A 24,395-nucleotide genomic window follows, 5' to 3' on the forward strand; every position below is an offset into this window, starting at 1 on the left:
GCAGCCTAAAAATCTGCTAACAAAATGCCTCCTGCTATTTAATTCTAATTATTAGGTGTAGCAAATTAGGACTTACTACATGCTCTGTAAATATGCAGGACCAATCTAACAATATCTGACTCTGAGTAGCATTTTCTCCCCCTGCTGGAAAGGGCCTGCAGGGTACTGTTAATTACTACTCTCAACATACTTTTCTGTAAAATCTATTTAGACAGCAACTATAGGACTGATAAATTAACAGTAAACCATCCCAGTCAAAAGGGTGGAAAGAGTTTTAAACATGCTAATCACATGCTGGTTTTGAAACTGTTAAGAAAAATCACTTACTATTTCCATGTCTGCTGATTGCTTTTCCCCCCTCATAATTAAATTTGTCCAACAAAAATACTTAGTCATGCAGCAAATGGTGGTTATTCTTGAGGAAACAATGACCTTTATCGATTATAAAAACTGATTTTCTAACTATGCAATGGAATAAGTGTTAGAAGCCTCCAATCCAGAAAGATACCAAATGGAATGTATGCCATTCTTCAGAATTTGTTACAAATCCTTCAGAGCACAGTACTAAAATGTCAGATTCAAATGTTCAATGCAGATGTGCTAAAATGTCAACCTTCACATCACTTAAAATTGTTTAAAATGAGGTGTATCTATGTATTTTAAGATGCAATAGATTTACTGATAAAAGGTTTTGTTTTGGAAAACTGGATAACTTGCCTATAAGAAACAGTCTCATGAAAAAAGCTTTCATCACAGCATCAAACATTTCTGTGAATCACTTCATATCTCATAAGCACTATATAAAGTTTCACAGAGAACAGAAATGATGAGACTAGGAAAAAAAAAAAAAACACAACAATTAAAAATCTTGCATATGTGATGCAAAACAGTTAAAAAATGTCCAAAAAGTCATGGTATACGCCAGCTTTTCAAGTGGGCAGAATAAAGAGCAAGGAGGTAAGAAGGCAGCTCTTAGGCAAAGCATGAGAGGCTTGAGCACAATACAAAATTAAATCAGCAAGCCATGCAAGAACTTGGAGCCAGCTGGATAAGATGGATGCAGATGGTTTGTGCTTACGGTGTTCTGAAATCCTACAGACTGTCCATGATTGTTACTACTGTTCACAGGCTCCTGATTATTTGCAACTGATTCAGGGATAATTGTTGGATTGAGTACAGCCTTCTTTTCTTTCAGGTTAAGAACAAGTCCAAGCTCTGGTAATGGTAAACAGGAAGGTCTGCTGAGGCCAAAGAGTGTGAAATAGAGGTCCACAGCACCACATCGTAATCTCCAGTCATGTGAAGTTCCTAAAATACAAAAGAGACTGTTAATACAGAGATAAAATCTCCCCCTCTCCCACAGATATAACAGCTTAAGTAATCTAGGCCCACCAGAGTATGACATTTTCTGTGATTAAGATACACTTCCTTCATTATTCCTGCCTCTTATTAGCTCTTACTCACTTGCTTTATTTTTTTTTCTTTTTAAACTTTCCTGTTTAAAAGGAAGGTTTAAAGTTTCCTGGATTGTAAGTTAGATATGTTTAGAAGAATAAGACTGGAAAAGTAAGTGCTATAATAACATAATGAAAAATAACCACATCCATATGCCTTTGTTTTTCAAGTTGCACTCTTTAAGTTTTTCTACTGAACAAATAAATAGAAGATTTGATACCAAACTGGCTTCCTGCATCAGTGGATTTGGTCGCATTTGACCATGTATTCCACAAAATATAGTAAGAGCTTTAAGCACGACTAAGATCATTACTCTGTGGAAACTGCACTGATAGAGAAATGCATGAGCATGCTTTTTAACATCATTACTACATCATGTCCTTCACTGCACTCTCAATAATTTAATTCGTATTCATACTCAAAATATGTATTCTTCCTGCACAAAGCAATGCTTTATTTTTTCATTATTTTTCACTGCAAACTGTGTACTGCTTTAATATCTTCATACGCAAATGGTCTAAGCACGTTTGGCACCAATCACAACAGAAAGACATTTAACATCTGGTGCAATGCTGCAAATACAGCAATTCTGGTGTTAACTCAGCCCAGCTCTTGACTGATTGCAAGTTTATTGAACATATTGTTCCCCAGCAGGAATTGAACTGTATCTGGTAAACAAGACACAGATGTGCCAACTGCCATGTTAATGTGGCTCTGCAAGAGTTAGCACAAAATAAAATTACAAGATCTATCCCTGTAAATAGTAATTTTATGGAGCCAAAATAGTGTTTGGAGTAAGCTGAGCTTACCCTTACCAGTTATAAATTACCAGTTACACTTACCCAGCAACAAATGAAAGCAATACAAATACTAATCTGGACATTTCTAACATTAAAATATTTCCCAGAGAATGACACATTCAAAAATATTAATTTCAGAAATATGATATTAGCAATTTAATTCAGATTAACACAGTAAAAAATATTACATATATCAATCAGAGTCTGTTCTCCATTACATGTGCTTATGTTAAATGAAAGCAACTCATGACTCTAGAATTCTAGAAAACTGGAATCCTAGAACCTTTAAACCTGGCTACTAGCTTGTCACACATCAACAACTTTTTTCAAGGTGCCCTGGAATGCTACAGTTATCCCTCATAGAAAATTAATCAAAACATTAAATCATCTTGAGGCATAGAAATTTAGGTGCTTAAAGCCCCATGAAACTTAATAAGAATGTATATCCCATTGTTAATTGCAAAAAGAGGTAATGCTTGTAACACTGCACACACACTTCTCTCATGAAAAAGCAAAAACAAATTCTCTGATGGGAACATCAAAATTGTTTATTTTCTGTGTCTGACACTTGGCAAATCCTATGAAACTGAACTACTAGTAGTCTCCCCACTTCAACCCCTGGAGTGTAGCTGTAAACTTTTAAACACTGAATATAATGACACACAGAGAACAGAAAGCCTGCAATGACCTAAAAAAGCTATATAAATGTTTATATGTAATCTGTGTAGTAATGTGCCAGATGTTCAAGGGCACTTTGTCAGGACTGGATAAAACTGTTTCAGTAATGAAAAACACATCAATGGTAAAGATGCAAGCCCTTCTCTCACTGGGCTTTTCCTAATCTCACAAGGCAAATTGAGTTTTAGGTCTATAATACATTTTTAAAAATCTTATTTAAATTATCTACACCAATGCTGTCCTCTCATATTCTCTGAGACTTTAGAAAAAGAGGACAAAAAAAGACCATCTAATGTAAAGCAAACTAAGTGTAACACAGACACCATTATTTGAGGAAACACTTGCTTTGAACAATTTTGAACATTTAAAGTATGATTCTGTGCAGAAGGCATCAAAGCACAATACATTAGTAGACAATGAAAAACAAGGTTAGGTAGCCTATGTCATTAAGAGTGTTCTGGAAGTACATAGATGACATTCAGCTTCTGAGACTGGATTTTCCATTTCTAACTACTGAAACTAAGTGAGCTCTTGGTATATTCTGAAACAAGTTTTATTCCAAAAAACCTCACAACAAAACCCTAATACAACAAAACAACAAACAAATAAAAGAACTTAACCTGAATTCATCAGTTTCCAAAGCTGATCTACCAAAGCTTCATTACATAAGGGGGACTCCATATTCTTGGTGAAAGGTGGATTCTTAGTCAGCATATCCAAAATTTTATGCCTGAAAGAAACAGAAAAAAAATCTTTACTAAATCCAAAAGAAAAACCCTAAGGTCTGTTCAGTTTGCAATATTTTTACGAACTTATTAAACTTACATGATTACTTCCAAATTCTTAACCAATGTTTTATACCTTTAGTTCTTCCTTGGGTCCACAAGATGCATGCACAGATTTACCATCAACAATATAATTTAGAAATAAACAGTAAGGTGCAAAACACAGGATATTTTTAGACATAACTGTTAACAGTTGTAAGCTACATTATGCTTTTCTGTTTAGTAATGATTTTTTTGCGCACTGACTTGAAAGTTTACCAAGAAGAAGCAACGCCGTCAAATAAAATAAACTCCTTACATACTGATACCAAGGGGTTTTTAAATAACTGTCAGTGCTTATAACTGATACAAAATGGCAGGCCCAAAAACAGTGACTTGCACATTTTCCTGAAAACACTGCCACCTCTTAAGTTACATTGGTTTCTGAAGGTCCTGCGCTTCCCCTGCTGCTTACAGTATTTACAACTGAACTGAAAGTAGATAGATTTTTATTTCTTCAAATTTGGCCGTGAAAACATTTAATGAATTCTTTGTTTCATTACTTATTATTTTAACAATTTTTCGCTGTATAGCTAGCTTTCACCTTGCTGTCTTACACATTTGGAACAAGAAGACTCTTGCAGATACCTTTTTTTTGCATTTTCTTTTAGAACTGGCTAACATATTGCTCTCAATTAAAATTTCAAACTCTTCTTCAAAAGAATACAAAAAAATTAAATCTCCTTTTAAAACTGAAGCTAAACCTGTATTTACTTCCATTAACAAGACTGACAGAAATGAAACAGAACAACCTTGCAGCTATGATACTTGTAAGAAATCACCTATATAGAGTAAAAAGTAGTGGTATTTAACTTTGAAACTCAGTATTTTAATGGTGGCCATAAGAATAAAGCATTGGGAAAAAAACAATTATTATGAACCTCTATGTTCATAAGTTTGTAATGAACATGCTAAAATACCCAAACACTCCTGTAAAAACGAAGTTGAAACAAGCAATAGTAGAAACTTAACCATATTTTCACATGATCCTTTCACCCCATCTACAGTTTGACAATTACTTTCCACCCCTTGGCATTCAAATATTGTGTGCACCATGTCTCAGCCTCTGACTTTTCTAAATATCACAGTCTCTTTTTTGCCGTATGCAAAATCATATTTATACACTTTTATCTATGATCAGGAAATAATCTCTAACTTCAGACTTATGAAGTTAGAACAAGGTAGAACATAAAACAGAAAAACAACACAATACAGAATAAGAACAAAATATACTAATTTTTGAAATGTGAACTGTTGAAACATCTAAACATGTTTCAATTAAAGCAAAACAACAAGAAGGAAAAACAGTTTTGTGAAGAAGCAATTAAGGATCTGATCTATTCTCATAATTCCAGGTGAAGCATTTATTCGGAAGCCTCAGCAATAGCAAAAACCTGTCTCTATTAACTCACCTTATGTAGGGTACAGGATCACTCTGAACCATAGCGAGTAGCCACTGTAATTCTTCATAGCTCCTATCAACTATGAAGCAAAATAAAACAAAATGCCAATTATATATATATAAACTGGAAAAATTTTGGTGAAGACAATCGTGAATTCCTGAACTAGCACATGAAGAACATGAATCATTGCAACTTAAGAGGAATTCCACTAATTACGGAGCAAATTCAAAGTAAAAAGTGTCTTACTTTATGTGGAAAAAATTTGCAGAACCCTTGCATGCCTCAATTGTTCATTAACAACCAATTTGACTGTTTGCAGGGGCATTGATTAGGAATATCAGAGTAAAGGCTCATCTTGATATCGTGTACTTCCTAAAATGAACACATTCAAATATCCTTTCAAGACTCAGAAGCATAACATCTTCTGTAGAGAACATACAATTCTCATACACAGGAATCTGTGAAAAATTATTATCTTTACATAAGACAGAAGGAGGACTATTACAGGGCTTATATAAAACTGCAATCATGCTTCCTTCATTAGCCTTCATTGAAACCTACATGCTTCTAGTAAATTGCTGTTTGACATTGTTGGAAACAAAGTCAGCTTGTTAGTCTGAAATGTAACTTGCATTACAAAATTCCTTTGACTATCAGAGTAATATTGCAAAAAAGGAAAATACATGCGATATCATCGTTATTATACAAAACATAAAAGATTTTTTAGGTGATCTTTTTGTCAGGTGCATAACTGTAAGATTTTTACAGCAGTATTCTCATTTCTTCAAAACAATGAAGAGAGTGTATTAATCATTACTTGATAGACAGGTCCAAAACCCTTTCTAATCGCTTTCCATCTTGTGGTCCTAGCAATGTTTTTTTTTCTTCCCCTAGCCAATTGTACTTTTAATTCTAAATATCTTAGTTCAACTTTTCTTCCTTATTTTGGTTTGTTTTCAGTCAACAATTTTAAAATATAACTTTTTTAGTCCAACCAATTCTAATATCTACTACTTTCTTGTTATTTCACTAGACTACATTGCTTTTAACAGAAGATGCATTTATTTATAAGAACTAGCATTTCGTTCTATTACAAGTTTTAAAAATGCTTTGGACAGTCAGAACATGAGACCCCTTTCTGGGCTAGGAGAAGGCAACTACATTAAAATATTGCTTGGATGATGGCTGGAAAATCTTTTGCAGGCCTCTTGCAAGTCAGCCCTACTCTTCCTACATTCCAGCCAAAACAAAACAGGTTACACTGCAGAGGCTCCAGTAAGCCTTGTTTAGAGGTAGAATGTATTAGCTCACACAGTGCTAATTCAGAGCAAGGCTACACAGTTCTGGATGATGCCAGAGCAAATTTGTATCCATACAAATCAGAACTATAATCTCAGATTTGCCTTAAAAACTAGAAACTTTTGGAAAACTATGCAGAGAACATACTTTTAAGGGATTAGTGACTTCCTGTGCTCAGCTCAGTGCACAGCTGCTCTTCCTAGCTTGGGACAGAAGGCAGCTACAACACTGCAAACAAAAGTTGTTTTGCATGTAACAAAAATAGTATTTTATTACCACAATTGCAATACTGCAAACATGAAGTCACAATCATTAGCAAATTGTAATTATTTTGACTAACAAATGGGATTTTAAAATACTTTTTAATTAGAAAATGAAAAGTCTGGGAGATTAACCCTTTAGGCGCATGGTACTGGATAACAAAATCAGGTAATGACATACTTCTGCAATTGGAAATTTTTTTTGTGTGTTTTAAACTTATTTCTGCTAGAAATGAAGTAAGTCTTCCCTGGTATTTGCCTTATAGTGTAAACTAAGCCTTCTAGGCTTCCAAAGCTTTGCTACTAATGCATTTAATCTGCTCTTCAAATTTATATAGGAACTATGAAGCAATTTGGACAGCAATGACAAATTAAGCCTGACCTCAGGCAGAACAAATATTATTAGCCAGAAGAACCATATACCAGGCCTGGTTTGGAAACTTCACAAAATCATCTGCTCGAACCTTCCATGGGAAAGGGAGCCTAGACGAGATTATCCAGCACACTCTGTCCAACTGCATCTTGAAAACCTCCAACAATGGGGACTCCACCACATCCCTGGAGAGGCAGTGGCACTGACTGATTGTTCTCACTGTAAAAAAATTCTCCTCTTGTATCAAGATGAAACATTTCTTGGTGCCACTCGTACTCGTTAATCCTTCTCCCTTCAATGTGGAGGAGAGAGACACTCCATCCACTTTGCAGCTGATCTCTAGGTACTGAAATATTGTGATGAAATCCCCCTAAGCCTTCTCTTCCCCAGGGAGAAAAGACCTAACTCTGTCAGTCCTCCATCACAGAGCAGGTTCTGCACCCTTCTGATAATATTCATAGCCCCTCTCTGGATTCTCTGTATTCTACCCACAACTTTTTTGAACTGTGAGGGCTGCAACTATACACACTGCTTGAAGCACAGACTAAGTACAAAGAAGAGTGGGATGCTCACATCTTGGTCTCTGTCAGTATTGCCCCTGCAGATGCAGCCCAGGATCTGATCCGCTGCAGCCACACACTGCTGACTTGTGGTCACCTTGTCATCCACCAAGACCCCCAGGTCCCTTTCAGTGATGCTGCACCCCAAGCAGAGATCCTGGGCTGTTCTGGGCTCTTTGGTTATGTTGTCCCAGGTGCAGAACCTTGCATTTGTTAAACTTCATCCAGTTTTTGCTCTCCCAGCCTGCCTAGGTCTGTGAGATGTCTCCCTTCTGACAACTGTTCACCTCGCCACCAGCTTTCCCATCAATAAACCTGGTGAGGCTGCTTTCAGTGCTGTTCTCCACATAATTTCTGAAGATGTCTCCTGAGAGACCCATTTGTGACAGACTGCCAGCCTGAGTAAAAACTGATCACCACCCTCTGAGCGTGGCCCACGACCTGAATTCTTACTCACTGCACTGACCACCCATCCTGTCTGTAGCTTGCCAGTTTGTCTAGGAAAGTGTATGTTTTCACGCTTCTGGTAAATATAAACAAAAGTGATTGCTTTCTGAAACAAAAATCTACTCAAAAAATTTTTTTTTCAAATTACAAGCAGTGTTGTCTCAGTTCTCAATTGCAGCAGAGCATCTTTGACACTGAACTTTAACATTCATCAAATTTGATAATGGTTATTTATTTAGAATAGTTGTTGTTACCTCTTCTAACTATGCAACTGCTGTGTTCTACAAGTAACTATTAATAGCCATATAGCTCTCACAAGTTAACTTAAAAAAGTTAATAAACTCTGTTCACTTCAAGCCACTTTACATAAACTGTCCAAGCCCTTGTATGCTGCCTCAAGAATTTAAAAAACTTACCAGTTCTCAAAAAAAAACCCCTTGCTATTAATGGCAAAGAAAACAACTTAATCAGTTCCATGGAGAAATTATTTCTTTTCAAGTAACTCAAAAAAACCTAGTGTTATTCCTATCCTGAAAGTTCCACCCAGAAAACACAGACTTTCCTTTTTATGGAAATTACAAAATCTGTCAGCTTCCTTTACAAGAACTGTTAAAAGCCAGCTTTGGCACAAGCAACAGGCACTGGATAGCTGCTGGTTTGCATCCAGTGTGAACTGGAAACCAGGTAACCAGGAACAATAAGAATCAGATCTCTTGGCAACAGATGACCTACCAAAGCCAGGTTTAGGGCTCTGCAAGACAAGCACTGCTAATTTCTCTACGGGTAGAGGAAGAAGTCAGCACACAGAGTTCCCGGATCATCCCTCCACCAAAACCCCAGCAGTCTTACAGCAGGAGCAGAGGCTCCAGTGTTCAGGGCTAAAGCTTGTATTTGAGAAATGGCTGATGACCAGCTAGATAGTAGGCTGTGTGGTGAATTGTAGTGACTTGATAGAAGATAGATATTTGCATCTGCTACCTCTGCATCAGAGAAAAAGCTGTTGGCAAGGGGCAAGGCAGATAGGTACAGCAGTATTCTAGTCTGTCATTATCAGATCTCACAGTGAGCTCAGTCAAAAAGCCTGTTCAGCTCCACCGATTTCAAGTAATCTATTACTTTTCACCATTGAAGTTTTAGCTTCCTGTAGGTTTCAAGCAACTTACCCTATTATCTTGCTTACACAGCTGTTTGATCAGCTGTTTGAAAGGTGGACTTTTATTACTTTGTAGTACAAACACTTCCTTATTCAAGCCAGTTATTAACTATAAATACCATCCATTAAAAAGTCAAGAATTTAAGGAAAAAACATTATTTTTATCAGTTTGTCTTTCCACAGGGTGGGATGAATTTGTGAGGAGATTGCTCTAAAGGGAAAGAGCTGATGAGTAGGCTCTCTATTCTCCAGCAAGTATTTCCACTAACATTCTATGAAGAGTGGAAAAGAGAGAGAGAGATGCACCGCACCAGCACAGTTCTGAATTCTAGCTGTGTCTCACTCACAAGATCAGCAAGTGGTCTGAGTGCAGTGGATTAAGGATACACAGTATATGGATTACAAGAGGGAGCCTGAAGGCTGCTGGGTGCACAGCCTCCCTCACAGTTATCAGCTGTTGGGAATGACAGCCTAGTTTCAGTCTGTGACTGGATGCCTGAGTTCCCCTGAATGCATTCACTCAAAGATTCCAATTGCCATAAAATCTCTCACTGCTTATCTAGTTTAGGGAGTCTCTGGAGATAGTAACAGGAGTAATGTCAAAGTAATACAGACCATAAATAAAAAGGAGAAAACAATCATTCATGTAACAAGCAAAGGAAAGTCTCCTTTATCCTGAAAACAAAACAAACCTATGAAATCTGAGACAGAATAATTAGAAATCTAGATCCACGTGTCTGCTACAGAGGAAGAACTGAAGGATTTGGTCACTTTGAAAGGTATAAACCTCCAAACACAAGAGTATTACAAATCTGCTGAACAAAGAAAGACTAACCCAAATAAATGAACAGAATAAAATAATACTAAATTAACTTAATGTTATGCAAATCACTGAAGCTGTAATTTCTGACTTCCATTAGAAATCTGTCAGGATTGAGTATCAACTACAGAGCATTTAAGAAACTGTCCACGGGATTTTTTTCTCATGGACCAGCAATAGTCAACTAGGACAAAGGCAGTATTAGAAGAATGTGAATATCTCACAAACATAAGCTATGTACAAGGAATGGTAAAACAGAATCAGCCAAAATATCTCAACAATAACCGAAGTTTCTAAAATTTGTAACCACAAGATACATGCAAAAAAGCACAATTAAGGTATCAGGAAGAATGTAAAGCAAAATCTATTACTTTGACTAGCAATTATGGCTGAAATCAACTAAATCAAATCACTGAAGTGCTCAAGACAAATCACCAAATTCCCTTACAGCCACTCATTATTTCAAAACATTGGTATCTGATTCAATCTGCAAAGCACTGAGAAACAATGGTCAGTACATCTTCAAAACACTTGTACTGGCAGGGACAAAATAATAATAGAAATCTCAGTTTCTTATTAACACACCTGTCACCATACAAGCTCTCCTGGTGGACACTATTTTAACCTAATATTAATGAGGTAAGCATTAAATTTGTATGAGAATTGCTACAAAATGTCAAAATACTTGGGAAAAAAGTACCTTTTGTATAATCAACAACAGCCTCCAGTGCTGCTATTCGGACATCGACGAAGTGTCCGTATTCTGCGTAGGACTTGAAGAGAGCAGGATCACTTGGGACATGGCCATTCTTCTGCAGCACTCTAATAGCTTTTAAACAGCTAGAAATAGCACGAGATGAAAATTTACATCAGCTTTATGGAATTAAAATTATTTTCTTCCAAATCAAGTATTGCAAATTTTCTCAATTGCTATCCACATTAACGTGATTAACATGTTACAATTACTTTCACAGTATTAACATACAGCTCTTATTATCTCTGAATTAGGCAGAAACACAAAATTTTCCTCCCTGTCAAACCCATTGCTTGATTTCAGTAGAGCCATGATGATTTCCAGAACACAGCTCAGATGACTTTGCATGCCCTACAGTTATTGTTACAAGGCAAAACTTTCACAAACACTCTTCTTAAAGAGGCATGGGATCATCAAATTACTACTGCTATTAAAGGTCTACATTGAGAAAAATTAATGCTGAAAAATAAAGCAATCTAGACAAACTTCCATTATCAGCTTTTGAAACTTGAAAGGAATTTGACATTTAAGATTAAGAAATACAAGCTAAAATCTCTAAAGCTAACTACAGAAAGGTACATAAACCCCAAGAAAAGTAGTGTCATTGAACCATACCTGACTGTGATAGTATGTCTGTAACTGGGAAGAAGCTTCTCCATATTCAGAAAACGGGTAATTTCCTCAAGAATAAGTCGTACATCAGGATTTAGGTTATCCAAGGTTCGAACCTCATTGTTCACACTGACTGCAGGAGTCACAGAGTTGGCTAGGGCATCAATCAGCTCAGCACGATAGTAGTTGTCTGAAAACTAGATAAAACCAGTATTTAACACAAATAAATATAACAATATATATCCTTTCAAAGCTATGAAATGCTTAAGCCCTGTTACAAAACAGATCATAAAACCAAGACCATGGGAGAAATTGCATGAGAAAAGGAAACAGGAAAAAGATTGTTCTGAAAATCATATCATTAATCCAGCCAGCAACTTTACAAGCTTCTGAAGCAAACTAATAAGCTCACTGCTGCTGAGTGAAGAAAATCTTAGTTCTTCATCCACCCCTATCACCTGGGCTCATAGTTTCACCCCTTCCATTATGCTATCTTTGGCATCTGTCAGTTGTGTTAGTAAGCAGTAAAACATATAAAAATAAAATTTACAAAAAGCAGAAAGAAGTAGTGGATTTGAATATTAGTTACTTTAACCTAAACAAACCAAACATCTGTCAGATGCAGCACTTGTCAAACACATGTAGAAGGGACACATGGAAAGGTGAGGCGGATTCACTCCCTCAGTGGTAAGAAGATGTCAGCACGTGTCACCCCTTCTGTGACTACTGACCAACTCTACCTCTTCCCATCCATCATCCTTATTCCAGTAACAACCAGCATGCATCTTGTTGCACTATGTGTTCTACACACACAAGAAAAAGTGAAGTTTAAGAGACATCAGCCTGCTTCCACTTCACCTTGGATACTTAATTGGAAAGATTATGCTAGGCTCCTAGCTATAGAGATGGAATTCTGTATCATCTCAGGATCTTAAAGGTCATTTAATCATCTTTCAGAAGTGGTCTGTGTGGGAAAGAACTTGCGGTGACAACATTTCCAACTCAAATGGTTTCATTTAGTGATGGAATAATATAAACCTGTGTTTCACCTCTTATTTAACCAGATGAAGACAATCCAGTTCCGTGAGCTAGAATTGATAGTCAGAACACAGAATTCCAGAATCCTGTACAGTGTTAAGAAAAAGTTTATTTCCTTTCCTTGCTTTTTCAAATACTCCTATCAAGGTGAAATAAACATCAAAAAACCAGTGCTTAACTTCTCATGCTACATTTTCTCCAAACACTTGCATCTTTCGAGTGAAAAGGAGTAAAGCAAGAAAAGTATGTGTGCAAATGAAGACAAGCAGGTCCTTGGTAACAAGCAGCACACAGAGTTTTCAAACATCCAAGAAGTGCTGCTGTACAAATGTTACTCACAGAACATTCTCTAACATTTACTGCATCAGCTTTTCATCAACTCTGAGCTGGGTATTTGCAGTACTGGCATCAAACATCATGCAGTGTACTAACTAAAATTTTTTTCATTTAAAAATAAAATCAGAGATACAAATAGTCTTTACCTTATTCTTCCTGTTATCGTTATACTTGATCAAATCCAAAATAAACATTAAAACCTCCTTAGGACAAAGGTTGTGAACATCTCTCAGAAGGGCCATGGCAACAGGCATAGTCTGTGTAATAAAATTAATTAATACACTGTTTATATTAGTGAAATTATAGTTATACCCCGAAAAGAGGTACATCCTGAAAATCAGCAATTAACAAATTGACAATAGCAGGTGTCTGAAAAGCTGTATTTACATACTTTTTGAAAGCCAGACCATGTACGATATAATTTTCAAATCAAATAAACTCTGCAGTTATTGTTCAGTAATTAGTCACAGTACAGACATTTCAAATAAGAGAGTATATCCAAAAACAAACTCCCAAGTCAAGCCAGTATTAAAAAGCTATCAAATGAAGAACCATGAGACACAGAAAATGATGATGGACTCTATTTTGAGACAGACACTGAATTTAAGTGTTTTCATGTGAACACATTGTCTAAGCTTCTACTTTCACTAAGAAATACAGACCAACAGGGTCAGCGAAGCCTGAAGAATTATTAGTCAGACAGCTGTTACTCTAGGTATTGGTTTTAGAATGAGCTAAGCACATCACTAGGCTCCACCCAACACAGATTTAAGAATCTTATTCTAGATCTACAGACTTGGTGCATAGGATAAAAAAGGGAGAAAAATATAAGATTTAATGGTAAAGAATGAACAATGACAAATAAAGCAGAAAAACACAAAAGGAAGGTCCAAGAATGACATGAAGGATGAAACAGTTTCGGACAGAGTAAAAAAAACCAAAATTTGAGTCTTCTATTCAATCAGTAATATGAAATCTATGAAATAAGAACTCAGTCACCCTGCCAAGTGAATCTTGAGGGAAGAATATTGTAATTAATTTTGCTATCCAATGAACAATCAAAAACTACGGGTTACAGCAAAAAAACCCTGTGCTAACACCAAAATAAACAGCTGCAATATGTGATGTTGACAATAGAAAGAAGAGGACAAGAAGAATTATGCAATGTCTTGAACTAAAAAGCCCACCAATTTAAGAGTTATAAGATTTTACTTGCAGTATGGTATAACTGCTATTAAAGAATAAAGACAGTTGCTGAATTTACCTAAAATAAAACTAGTATCTTCCTTACAGTCCTACTTAAGAATGAGCTCACAAATACTTGCAAGTAATTATATAATAATATATAATTCTCCTGAAGAAACTGCTAATTTAACTTCAGCTACTAAGAAAAAATAGCTAAGAATTTTTTAATAAGATGGAACAAACTGAAGCCATATGAGAAAGGATTAGTTACTTTGATTTTTCTTAAAGAGTAAATCAGGTTTGTGTTATCCAAGTTCCTGTAATTGTCAATTGTAGGAACATTTTTGTATTTTTCACAATTCTTTGAAAACATTCATTGAGAAAAATAAATTTTACCTTTTGAAGAAAGTAACTCTGAAAGTTCATGAAGTTGTTGGTCTTCACAATGTTTGGACAAGTCTTACAACAAAACATTCGGGTAAAGAGTGACTTCATGGCTGGTGGTCCTGTCCACGTACTTACCATGGAATTTGCAATCTGAATAAGTAGGGGGGAAGGGAAATCATATTAACATGACCATTGCAAGTTTAATTTGGCTGTAGAAAAATACACATTTCCCATAATCAAAAAGGATAATTGCCAACAACATTCTCTCCTTTAAATAGATACTTACTTTCATGAGTGTATTATCTTATATTAGCTAAGTTTTCACTGTCATTCCCAATATATCCTCTCTACATTAAAGGTAAGTTTTATAGAAATGGTTCCATTTGGAAGACATCTGCAACTAACTATCCTTCCATGATAAACTTCTGTTCTTCATTATTTTCTCTTTTATATATTTTAGATGAAAATTCTGTGCTTACTAAGCCAAGTTCTCTGACTCTACAGAAGCCAGCAATGGAACGGAATTTTGCAATACCAACTTCCCAAATTTACCCTGCCAGTAACCTCAGCCTAGACTTTAAAACAGGCCTCAGCTACCCTAAGAATAAAAGACCACCCCTAAAGTTAAACACAAGGCAGTTCCCTCTAACTTTAATTGTCATTTACTAAAAGACTGTGCATTGAGAACGATTTATTGCTACAGTCTGCTTTGCTGTAAGACAGTTAAGGTTCCACAAAGACAAAACTGCTTTTTGTGCCTTCCCAGCACCCTGGGTTTCACACAATAGCTGTATGGAGCACTGAAAGCCTGCAGACAAGAACACCTGTGCCTGCTGATGGCTAATCTGCCTGACGTGTGTGTGCACACAAACAAATGGGACCAATGTGCCCTACAATGTAGCAGGAATTCCCACTGTTACAGACCCACCACAAACTAAGGAAAAATCTCTTTTTACAAAGAAAAACCTGAATTTGATGATTTCCGTCTAAATTATGTAACTTGTTTCAAAGGCTATTACATATGCAGTAAGTGAAGGAAAACAAGAGGCTATCTGAACATGCACAGCAACACACTTCACCATTGCTTTTGTTGACAGATGGTGCTTTATAACTAAAAACCATTTTTCCACTAAGCCAGGCTTCAAAGGAAAGTTAGAGAGGGAAAATACTGCAATCGATCTTCCCCTTACAATAACTGAAGTGTTTGAACTAAAGATGCAGGTACAACTTTTTCTAAGAGCTACAATAACTCCTCCTGCAGAGGAAGATTAATCCCAGAAACTGCTTAGAAATCATGACAAAGAACTTAAAACTACAAATATGAAATTCATGTAGCAGCATCCAGTAAAACTCAGTCTCTAAAATATCAAAGTCTACTATGTTTACAAGATATTCGCTACTGTATTAATATCAGGATGTACATTTTTAAATATTAATTTCTTAGTGTAAGCATTTAATTTCACAAAGTCTGTAGATGAACAACTATTTTCAATTAAAATCAATAGTAGTTAAACCATCATCTTTTCAGTATATTTTTGGTCTTACCATGTGTTGTGACTCATTTGAATTTCTCTTTATTGACAGAATCTGATTTTTCTACTTATTCTACTGAGACATTACACATTCTGAACTGTAACTGCACATTCCCCATACAGTAGCACTAATGACCTGTCTTGCATTATTTCTACTTAAAAAGGCAGGAGGCACACTCCATTTCTACATCATTGAATTCAGTACAGCATAAAAATCTAGACTAAGGTGTAACTCATGCACATCTATGAAACTCCTCAACGTCTGGGAGGGAGAAGTCTGTAATGGTAGTATTCCTACTGTGTTCCTATTACAAACTCTGGTTTATAACACATCACCTACACTGCAATGGGTCTGAACTGTGAAATCAGCCTGTGTACCCTGAGGAATTAAGACTGTGACATTATTTTCTCCTTTCTCTGTATCTGTTATTTGTCCTGAAGGACTTAGCACAGTGTTTGTGCACACATGTTCACACGTATCTCTTAATTTATCGATGAAGATTTAATATGTCACCTGAATAATTCACTGCTGAGAGACTGAAGTCCTGTTTAACAATGAAGTATAGCAAGAAAGTGTAGCAAATTCAGTTTGATAATTGCATTGTCACATATAATTTCTCTGTATCAACAAGAGTACACTGAAAATATGTGACAACAGTAACTACAACCCAGCTAGAAACTGTAAATCAACAAAAAAGAACCCTCCTCTAGAATAATCATGAGGGACTTGGCTTTTTTCAGTAAAGAATAAAAATACTGAATATTTACAGCCTGAGAAAATTAAACTCAATGACTATAGGAAGTTATTCTTATTAATGTCCTGATGTTCGAATCAGTAATAGAACGTATTACAGCTTTTTTCCAGGTAACTTACATAAACAGATCTACAACTTTGTTCTGCCATGCTCCTTCACCTTGATTTAATGTAACAGCCATGCTTTTTGCTTGCTTTATCTTCTTTTCTGCAAGTCAACCACCTTATCCACAGACCCAAGATTTCCCATACAATTACAACTGAACAAAATTGGCAATGATTATCAGCAACCCAACTGCCTAAGAAGTTAAAGTAAAGATAGAAAAAAGTATAGTATTTAAATGTTGCAACAATTGCTCTTTTAATATTTACCTATGGAATATAAACTATTAGATATTCCAAGTGAATTTGTTATGAAAAGTGCGTATTTTAAGCCAGATACTGGCAGCACCAATACTAGAACATACACTAACAGTCTCACATCAGTGTTTCGTAATATTAAAATAGTTTGCCAAAAACACTTGGATTTTTACTTTCAAAATGTGGCTGAAGGCTTTATTTCTGTACAGGAACAGAATTATTCCCAACAGGTACACAACAGAAAGCAAGCTATATGTCAATAATCTGAACTCTACAAATTGTCAATCAATATGTTTTCATGTCCAGAAAAGTCATCAATAGGCCATTTTAGAAATTCTTGTTCTTCTGTGTCTCCACCCACTTGTTGTAAAATTAGGGATTTACTGATTTGCATTCTTAATGCTAATTTTACGTAAAAAAAAAAGTATCTTCCCTTTTCGAGGCAATTATTTGGCCTTTTAATATTTAATTGTAGCCCAGCTTGATGTTTATTTTGTGACCCTATTCAATATAGAGTAGCAATCTGAAGTCCAATTAGAAAAAGATGAATTTCAGCACTTAAGAGTTCCCAACAGACTGGCCAAGGAACCTCCCAGTAAAATAATAAAAAATATACTTTGGTTCTGAAAAAAAAATTTAAACAAAAGTCTTTTATTTCTGCCACTTAATGAAATCTGGAAAAATCCCTTGTGGTTTTCATGTCTGACATCTCAATTTTGACAATTATGAAAACTTTTTGCAGTCTCCATTTACAGACTAAAATAAAACTTTCCTTTCAAATCAGTCATGTTAAAAATACTTGGCAAATACATTTAAGAAGCTAAATATCAAGCCAGTTTAGGAACTGTGATGAGTTTTGACCCATTTTCAGCCATTTAGAAAGTCGAGTGGATTTCCTCCCTTTCTGCCATCCACACAACCTCACCTTTGCAAGGCAGAAGCAGGCCAGCATTCTCACCCGGTAGAAACATTGTTCCTGTTCTAAAATGTCCGTCAGTGCAAGCCGGGATGCCGGAGTAGGGAACTTCTCCAGTGCCAGAATGGCTTCTTCTTGCGCCACCACATCTCTCTCATAGCGCAGCTGATACTGCCACATGAAATCAGACTGTTCAAATTCCACCTTCCTCAGTACTGACATATCGGGATCTATTCTTATCCAGAGCAAGGGGGAATCAGCACTAAGACAGACATAAAAAACATCATTAGCTTACAGAATTTCAAGACTATAGAAATTCTAAAGATCTTCTAACTTGATAATTATTACCTTGTTACGAGGTATTTGACAAGTATTTAAATTCAAAGAACCGTAACAAAATACAGGTTAGAGAGAACTTTTGAACGTCTGCTGCTCCAATCTCCTGCTTCTAAGATGGGAATTCTACAGCCTCCTAGGGCAATTTATTCAAACCTCTAATAAATCAAAGTCAATACAGTATTTTAGTATTTTTAACCTACAGATCTTTGTTTATGGTAAACTACTGTATGATCTCAGTCTATTTATTCCTATATGCTCAGACAGTAAATTTTTCCTAACTGATAATCACTTGATCGCCTTCTAAAGACTATACAGTTAAGACTGCAAAGAAAAAAAATCCAAGAAAGAAAATCTCCTGGTAAATACACTTTTTTTTGATCAATAGATGTGAAACTCCTTTACAACCACTCACATGCTATGATATTGAAAGATGACAAAGGTAATCATGAAAATTATGATAAAAATCAGGATTAAAGTTATCCTATAGATAAAATGAATCAGTTGTATTCCACTTGCATTCCATTCCATAAAACAAACATTTTACACTTTAGTATTCACACAGCACTGTGACTGCAGAAGTAATTTATGGGAGCAACAAGCATAAATTATGCAATACATTCTCTTATTCATTTTTCCACATAAAAATCACAAAACCAGAACAGCAACATGGCATTAAGAGAAAGTCTGAATGATGGAAAGAGTATCATTATAAATATGATCCATATTTCTGTATATGTTTGTAGAAAATCTAGAACTACCATCAAGTTAGTAGCTAGAGAAGAAACAACAGTGAAAGAGTATATCCACAAGATTCAGAAAACAGAATGTGTATTATCATACACATTATCATCACATCACACACTTGAAGCAGAGGAGTCCAAACTGGACAACAGAATGACCACACCCACAGATCAGGCTATCAGATAAAATGTAAATGTCTTGCATAAAACCCCATTCCACTTCAAAGGTCATTCTAAGATCCCTGAAGCCTCAGCTCAAGGTAACACAGCAGGAACCTGAGCATAACTGATCAAAAATACTTACAAATATTTAGGGTAATTATCCTTCAATACAATTAAATGATTCATATGTAAACTGCCATATGGAAATTACAGCAATGACTTCCTCAATGTAAATACAGCTTACAAAATTTTTTCTCATCATGTATTAGAGAGATTAAATTTATGAGAATCTGCAACACTTTTAAGGTGACAAGCAATCTATCATTCTTCAAAGAGACACCACTGGCTTTCAAGAGCAGATTTTTTACTTCCCTCAGCCAGAAAACATGGTGCTAACACCTCCACTGTTTCTGAGGGCACAACTAGCTCCAAGTCAAGGAGGGTGTGGCAGGTATTCAGCAACATTTTGCTTCCACAGAGCTTAACAGTTCCAACTGAAATTAAAGTCAGTGTGGATTTCAGTGTGAAGCACTTCATCACTATTTTTAATCTATGGAATTCTTTTGTAATTACAGATTTCAGGAACTTGTCTGTATTAGTGGCAGTTCAATGGTCTTCATCAAGATCCAACAAAAATTGCTCTCACTTTGTTTCAAACAAATTCTTGTTTACATTTTACGTATAAAGTCAGCTGAAAGGTATCACTGGAAATGTGTTGGAGTCAAATAATTTATTATCACCATACCATGCATAAGATTTTTTATAAAATCTCATTATATTGGTTAACAATACTTTTTACACTTCACTACATTTACACTTCCAACACATACATACAATGTAGCATTTCCCCAGCTACAGCAGAGAAGTCTCAGTAAAGACAAAGACATGTGGGATAGTCTTGAAAGTTGTCAGTCATACAATAAAGTATAACTTTATTATCCAATCCTTCAAAATAGCATGCTTTTAGCAACGGGAAGATGACTCAGACTCACACTGAGAAACTCCAACAAGCCAACTTACTCCATAGCAGAAAGGTCCATGTCCACCTCTTCTCCATTCATCAGTGGAATCTTTTTCTTCTTATTTCTATTAAAAAGGAGTAAAAAAAATTACTTAACAGACTGGCAAATATATATTTATAAATGAAGTTTAAGACTGCAAAAGTCATCTCTATATTTCACCACACAAAAACATAATGCTCTCTCCAGCAAAAAATATTCACAAATTTGAGCTATGCATCCATTTCTACAATTTTTACTCCCACCCTTTTGACAATTACACATAAACATAAAAGCCTGAGAAACAGAATTCAAAGTAGCTATTAAAATGCATTTGGAGATGGAGAGATTCTATGTGGGAAGTAAGTCACTTTTCTAGTTCCTTAGGTTGACCTAACAGTCCCAGCACTCTTTTCACTTGAGGCACTCCTCTGGCTTACATTTGTCTTCCCTCTAATTTGTGATTCCTATTCAGAGGCATTTTGAATAATTCAATTAATGAGTCTTCATTCAAGTCATTCTACGTAAATTAGTTCTTCATAAAACTTTTACAAAATGATGTATAATTAAGAACTCTGTAAGATTTCTTGCTGTCTTTAAACAGTAACAAATTCTTCACTTGAATCACAGGTAAATGTTACTTAGTAAGATTAAGAAGCAGCATATATTTATCATCAAATGCCCTGTATGTTTTCATAAATCCCTAACAAGAAATACCTGCAGTTGGTATTTTAGCTCTTACCTTCTGCTTTTAGAGTGGCAAGGTATATCATGTTTAAGACTGTTTTCTTCAATCTGCAACGTATGGTTGAATGAGCCATCAAGTTCTTGCACTGTCACTTTAAGAGGACCCTTCAAGTTCACAATATTTTGTTATTAACATTAAAGTCATGCTTATTAATGTGTACATCACACTTGAAGATGTAGGTAGAATATGGAAAATGGACCTTACCACATATTTCTGAGTCCCAGGAGACGTGTAATCTTGTTTTATTTCCAATTCCAATACATTGCGTTTTCTATTAAATGCAAAGCTACCATAAAATTTCACCACTCCACTCTGATCTCTAATAAGCAGTATAGGAATTCTACTGCACAATGCAATAGTTACAAAAAACCATAATTCTCAATTTTTAACACTTGCTTTGTGTTTCTTTATTCCTAGTATTTCCCATTCCAAGAAAATCTGGAAATTAAATCACTCATGTTCATTCACATAATTCTGGGATTTTACATTAATTTTTTTTTCTTTAAATAATTCTTTAACATCCAGTCATGTTTCTTATGGAGAAAAAATGAAAAGCAATGAAAACTATCTAGTACGAAGACATTCTTTATGAAAAACTATTCTGGACTCCACCACATCCAATGTCCTTGGCATGCTCTCAGCAAAAGTAATTGTGTAAGATGTCAGTAATTTCAAAATGGTTTACTATGTTTTTTAGTTAAATAAAACTAAGGAGAAAATGAAGACATTTGTTTCTACCCACACTACATTTAATTCTATTATTTTATTGCTGTTTTTCAAACTGGGTTGTGTGTGCATTAACATGTGTGTATATGAGTTCACTTAGACATGAGAATAAACAATATGAATGATAAAAAAGTAACAATCTCACTCTAAATTTTTGCCCAGACAATGACTTCTTCAAGAAAACTTTTCCTGTGAATAATTTCATCATTCATTTCTGTATGACAGACATTACTACACTTTACTTATAGTAAACAAAACTGAAGTGTTTTAGTCTAATGCACATTCCCACAAATCTCTGAAAATATGAGACAAAAGCAAGGGAGGAAAATCTGTTTTTTCATGTCCCAACACTTAGGGGAGGAGCTTCCATATATTCAAAGACACTTCTTATCATACAGGGGTTATTAACTTTCCTCCCAAAATTTAGCCATGTGGCTAAATACCTCAGATTGGGTCTGTTCATGGAGGCTGCCTTCATGAAGCTCTAGGACTTTGTCATCAGGTACAGTTTAAGACATTTTTAGTGGTTTCTTGACCACAAGGTTTACACTCAGCATCTGCACAGCCCTTGCTAATGGAGTAAGACAGCACTAGTTATAGCATTAAGATCTCTTCCCAAACAACATAAAGACTGCTATGATCTTACAAGGTAGAAAATCCATTGTCACAGGAATAGCAGTGTTTGAAGCATGCTAGGAGGTTGCAATCATAGGATTAAATACAAGTTACAGTTAACAAGATCAACCTTGGGACCAAAGAATGGAGGAGGTGAAAGAATCTGCCAATATGTGAGGTACAGTTCCTTCCTCCTTGCAGAACTGATAGTTAAGATTCACCCAGCTCAGCTAGTAATGCTGACATTTAGGTGGAGCTGCAGTGTGAATACAAAAGTCCTATTTTTCTTAAGTGCTTGGCACAGCAAAGTATGAAAATCAGAATAATGTGTATTCATACTTTATGAACACTTCTGATGCAAATAAAATACTAACCTCTCAAATTACTCTATAAATACTAACTATGCAGTGTTTTCTAGTTAAGATATTGAGATGCGTGAACATTGTTAAGTCAGCTCAAAATATCTACTTTTGTTCTCTGTTACAACAGTAAGGTATGTTTTTGCTGCAGTCACGTACAATTCTAGCCTGGAGTCACATTAAATAAAATTAACAATTAAACCTGTTATATGGAGCCACTTCAAATTTCCCCTCCTATCAATTCAAAATAAGGAACCCTGTTTCTTGACAATTATCACTTAAATTTGAAGAATCAACACATAGAGATTTATTTTATCTGAAACTGTGTTATTAACACAAACTACCAAGCTATTAAAGTATATTGTAAACTAATAGTCTGTGCTTTAGGTTACTTATTTCATGGTGATTTACTGGAAATCACATATTAAAATGCACCAGACTATAGCATTTTCCATGTCCAATTTCAGCATATTTCTATGGGCAGTGTCCTCTGGAATACTTTTAGTATAATTTGGCCCTAAATTCCAGCAAAGTTCCTGTGCTTCTTTCAAAGGAAAACTTAAAATAACGAAATCCCTTCTAGTAAAGAACATGCAAAAAAAGCCAGAATAATTCAAAGGACTATGAAAAGATTGTGAACTTGTGGCTCACATAGATATCTAATTCACAGAATAATGTACTTAACTATTTATGCAAAGATATTTCATACCCTTCTTCACATTCTTTTGCTAGTGCCAATTAAAAAACCTAATTCATGCTCTGTATTAACAATCCAGACCAAGAATAAAAAGGATACACCCACTGCTTTATTAAAGGTTGGATGTCTTTGCCTGAGACATTTGAGATAGATTTCAAAAACCCAGATGTGGAAACCAACATCTGACTCCACATATGTGACTGGAACTTCTGAGATGAAGCGGTACTGGCCAGACTCAACAACTTGTTGAAAACCTAAAATGATAAAAAGTTATTACTTTCCCTAAATACTAATATGTAAAATAAGCTTTTCTGTTCAGTTTCAGTTGAATTGGAACTAAAGGCTGATAAAGTCACTTTGTAATAACTAGCTTTAAAAAAGGTTTTCAAAATAAATATATTACAGGAAATAATTTGCTTGACCATATCAGAAATTTTTGATTTCCAAATGTATCTTCCTCCAAGTTACACATACATATGCACATACAAAATCCATTAGAAGATCATCAACTTTCAAAAACTATCTACACTAAAGAAAATCCCTGATTATATCTCCTTTTTCAGAAATTAAACATTTGTCAGATTCTCTGCAGTATTTTCAACCTGACATCTATAGTAACTCTAGCACAATAACATACATTTTCCTTAAAAATAACCCCTAACTAAGGAAAAAAACCCCAACCCCCCAAAACCCTGAAGCTGATATGAAAATATCACTCATTTTTTAACTGTTTATTTGTAGCACCCTATTCTTTCTAAGGTACGTCACAAAAGATAATTAGTAAAGTAGAGAAATTGAAGTCCTGCAGAAATGCAGTATTTCAGAATATTTACATTCTTCTATTCAAATGCTTTAATATAAGCATCTAAGTTTCATCTAGCATTGAAAACTTTATATAATGAGAGAGCTGGATTTTCATAATTGTCATTATTTATAATTTCATTAGATTAGCTCACAGCAGTATCAGTCAGGGACAGTAAAACAGCCTTTCAGTGTTAACAATGAATCAAAATTACCCAAACCAATGAAACATTTTAATCATAAAGAGAATATGCAGCATATAAA

The 24,395-nt window shown here is 35.3% G+C and overlaps 1 protein-coding gene across 3 annotated transcripts in view; it reads right to left on the bottom strand.

The window, feature by feature from the left end:
* TAF2 (TATA-box binding protein associated factor 2) overlaps positions 1-24,395 on the bottom strand; it is a 60,697-nt gene that overhangs the window by 13,787 nt on the left and 22,515 nt on the right. For all 3 annotated transcript variants that reach the window (XM_066335307.1, XM_066335290.1, XM_066335298.1), the window contains 12 exons: positions 23,430-23,584; positions 21,138-21,252; positions 20,928-21,037; positions 20,208-20,273; positions 17,956-18,208; positions 14,394-14,534; positions 12,959-13,069; positions 11,442-11,635; positions 10,773-10,912; positions 5,170-5,239; positions 3,554-3,663; positions 1,079-1,308 (listed from right to left, as the gene is read on the bottom strand). In XM_066335307.1, coding sequence (XP_066191404.1) covers positions 1,079-1,308; positions 3,554-3,663; positions 5,170-5,239; positions 10,773-10,912; positions 11,442-11,635; positions 12,959-13,069; positions 14,394-14,534; positions 17,956-18,208; positions 20,208-20,273; positions 20,928-21,037; positions 21,138-21,252; positions 23,430-23,584 — 1,695 coding nt within the window. The remainder of the gene's footprint in view (positions 1-1,078; positions 1,309-3,553; positions 3,664-5,169; positions 5,240-10,772; positions 10,913-11,441; positions 11,636-12,958; positions 13,070-14,393; positions 14,535-17,955; positions 18,209-20,207; positions 20,274-20,927; positions 21,038-21,137; positions 21,253-23,429; positions 23,585-24,395) is intronic.

Source organism: Sylvia atricapilla, chromosome 1, assembly GCF_009819655.1.
Source record: "Sylvia atricapilla isolate bSylAtr1 chromosome 1, bSylAtr1.pri, whole genome shotgun sequence".
In the NCBI taxonomy this organism is placed as follows: Eukaryota; Metazoa; Chordata; class Aves; order Passeriformes; family Sylviidae; genus Sylvia; species Sylvia atricapilla.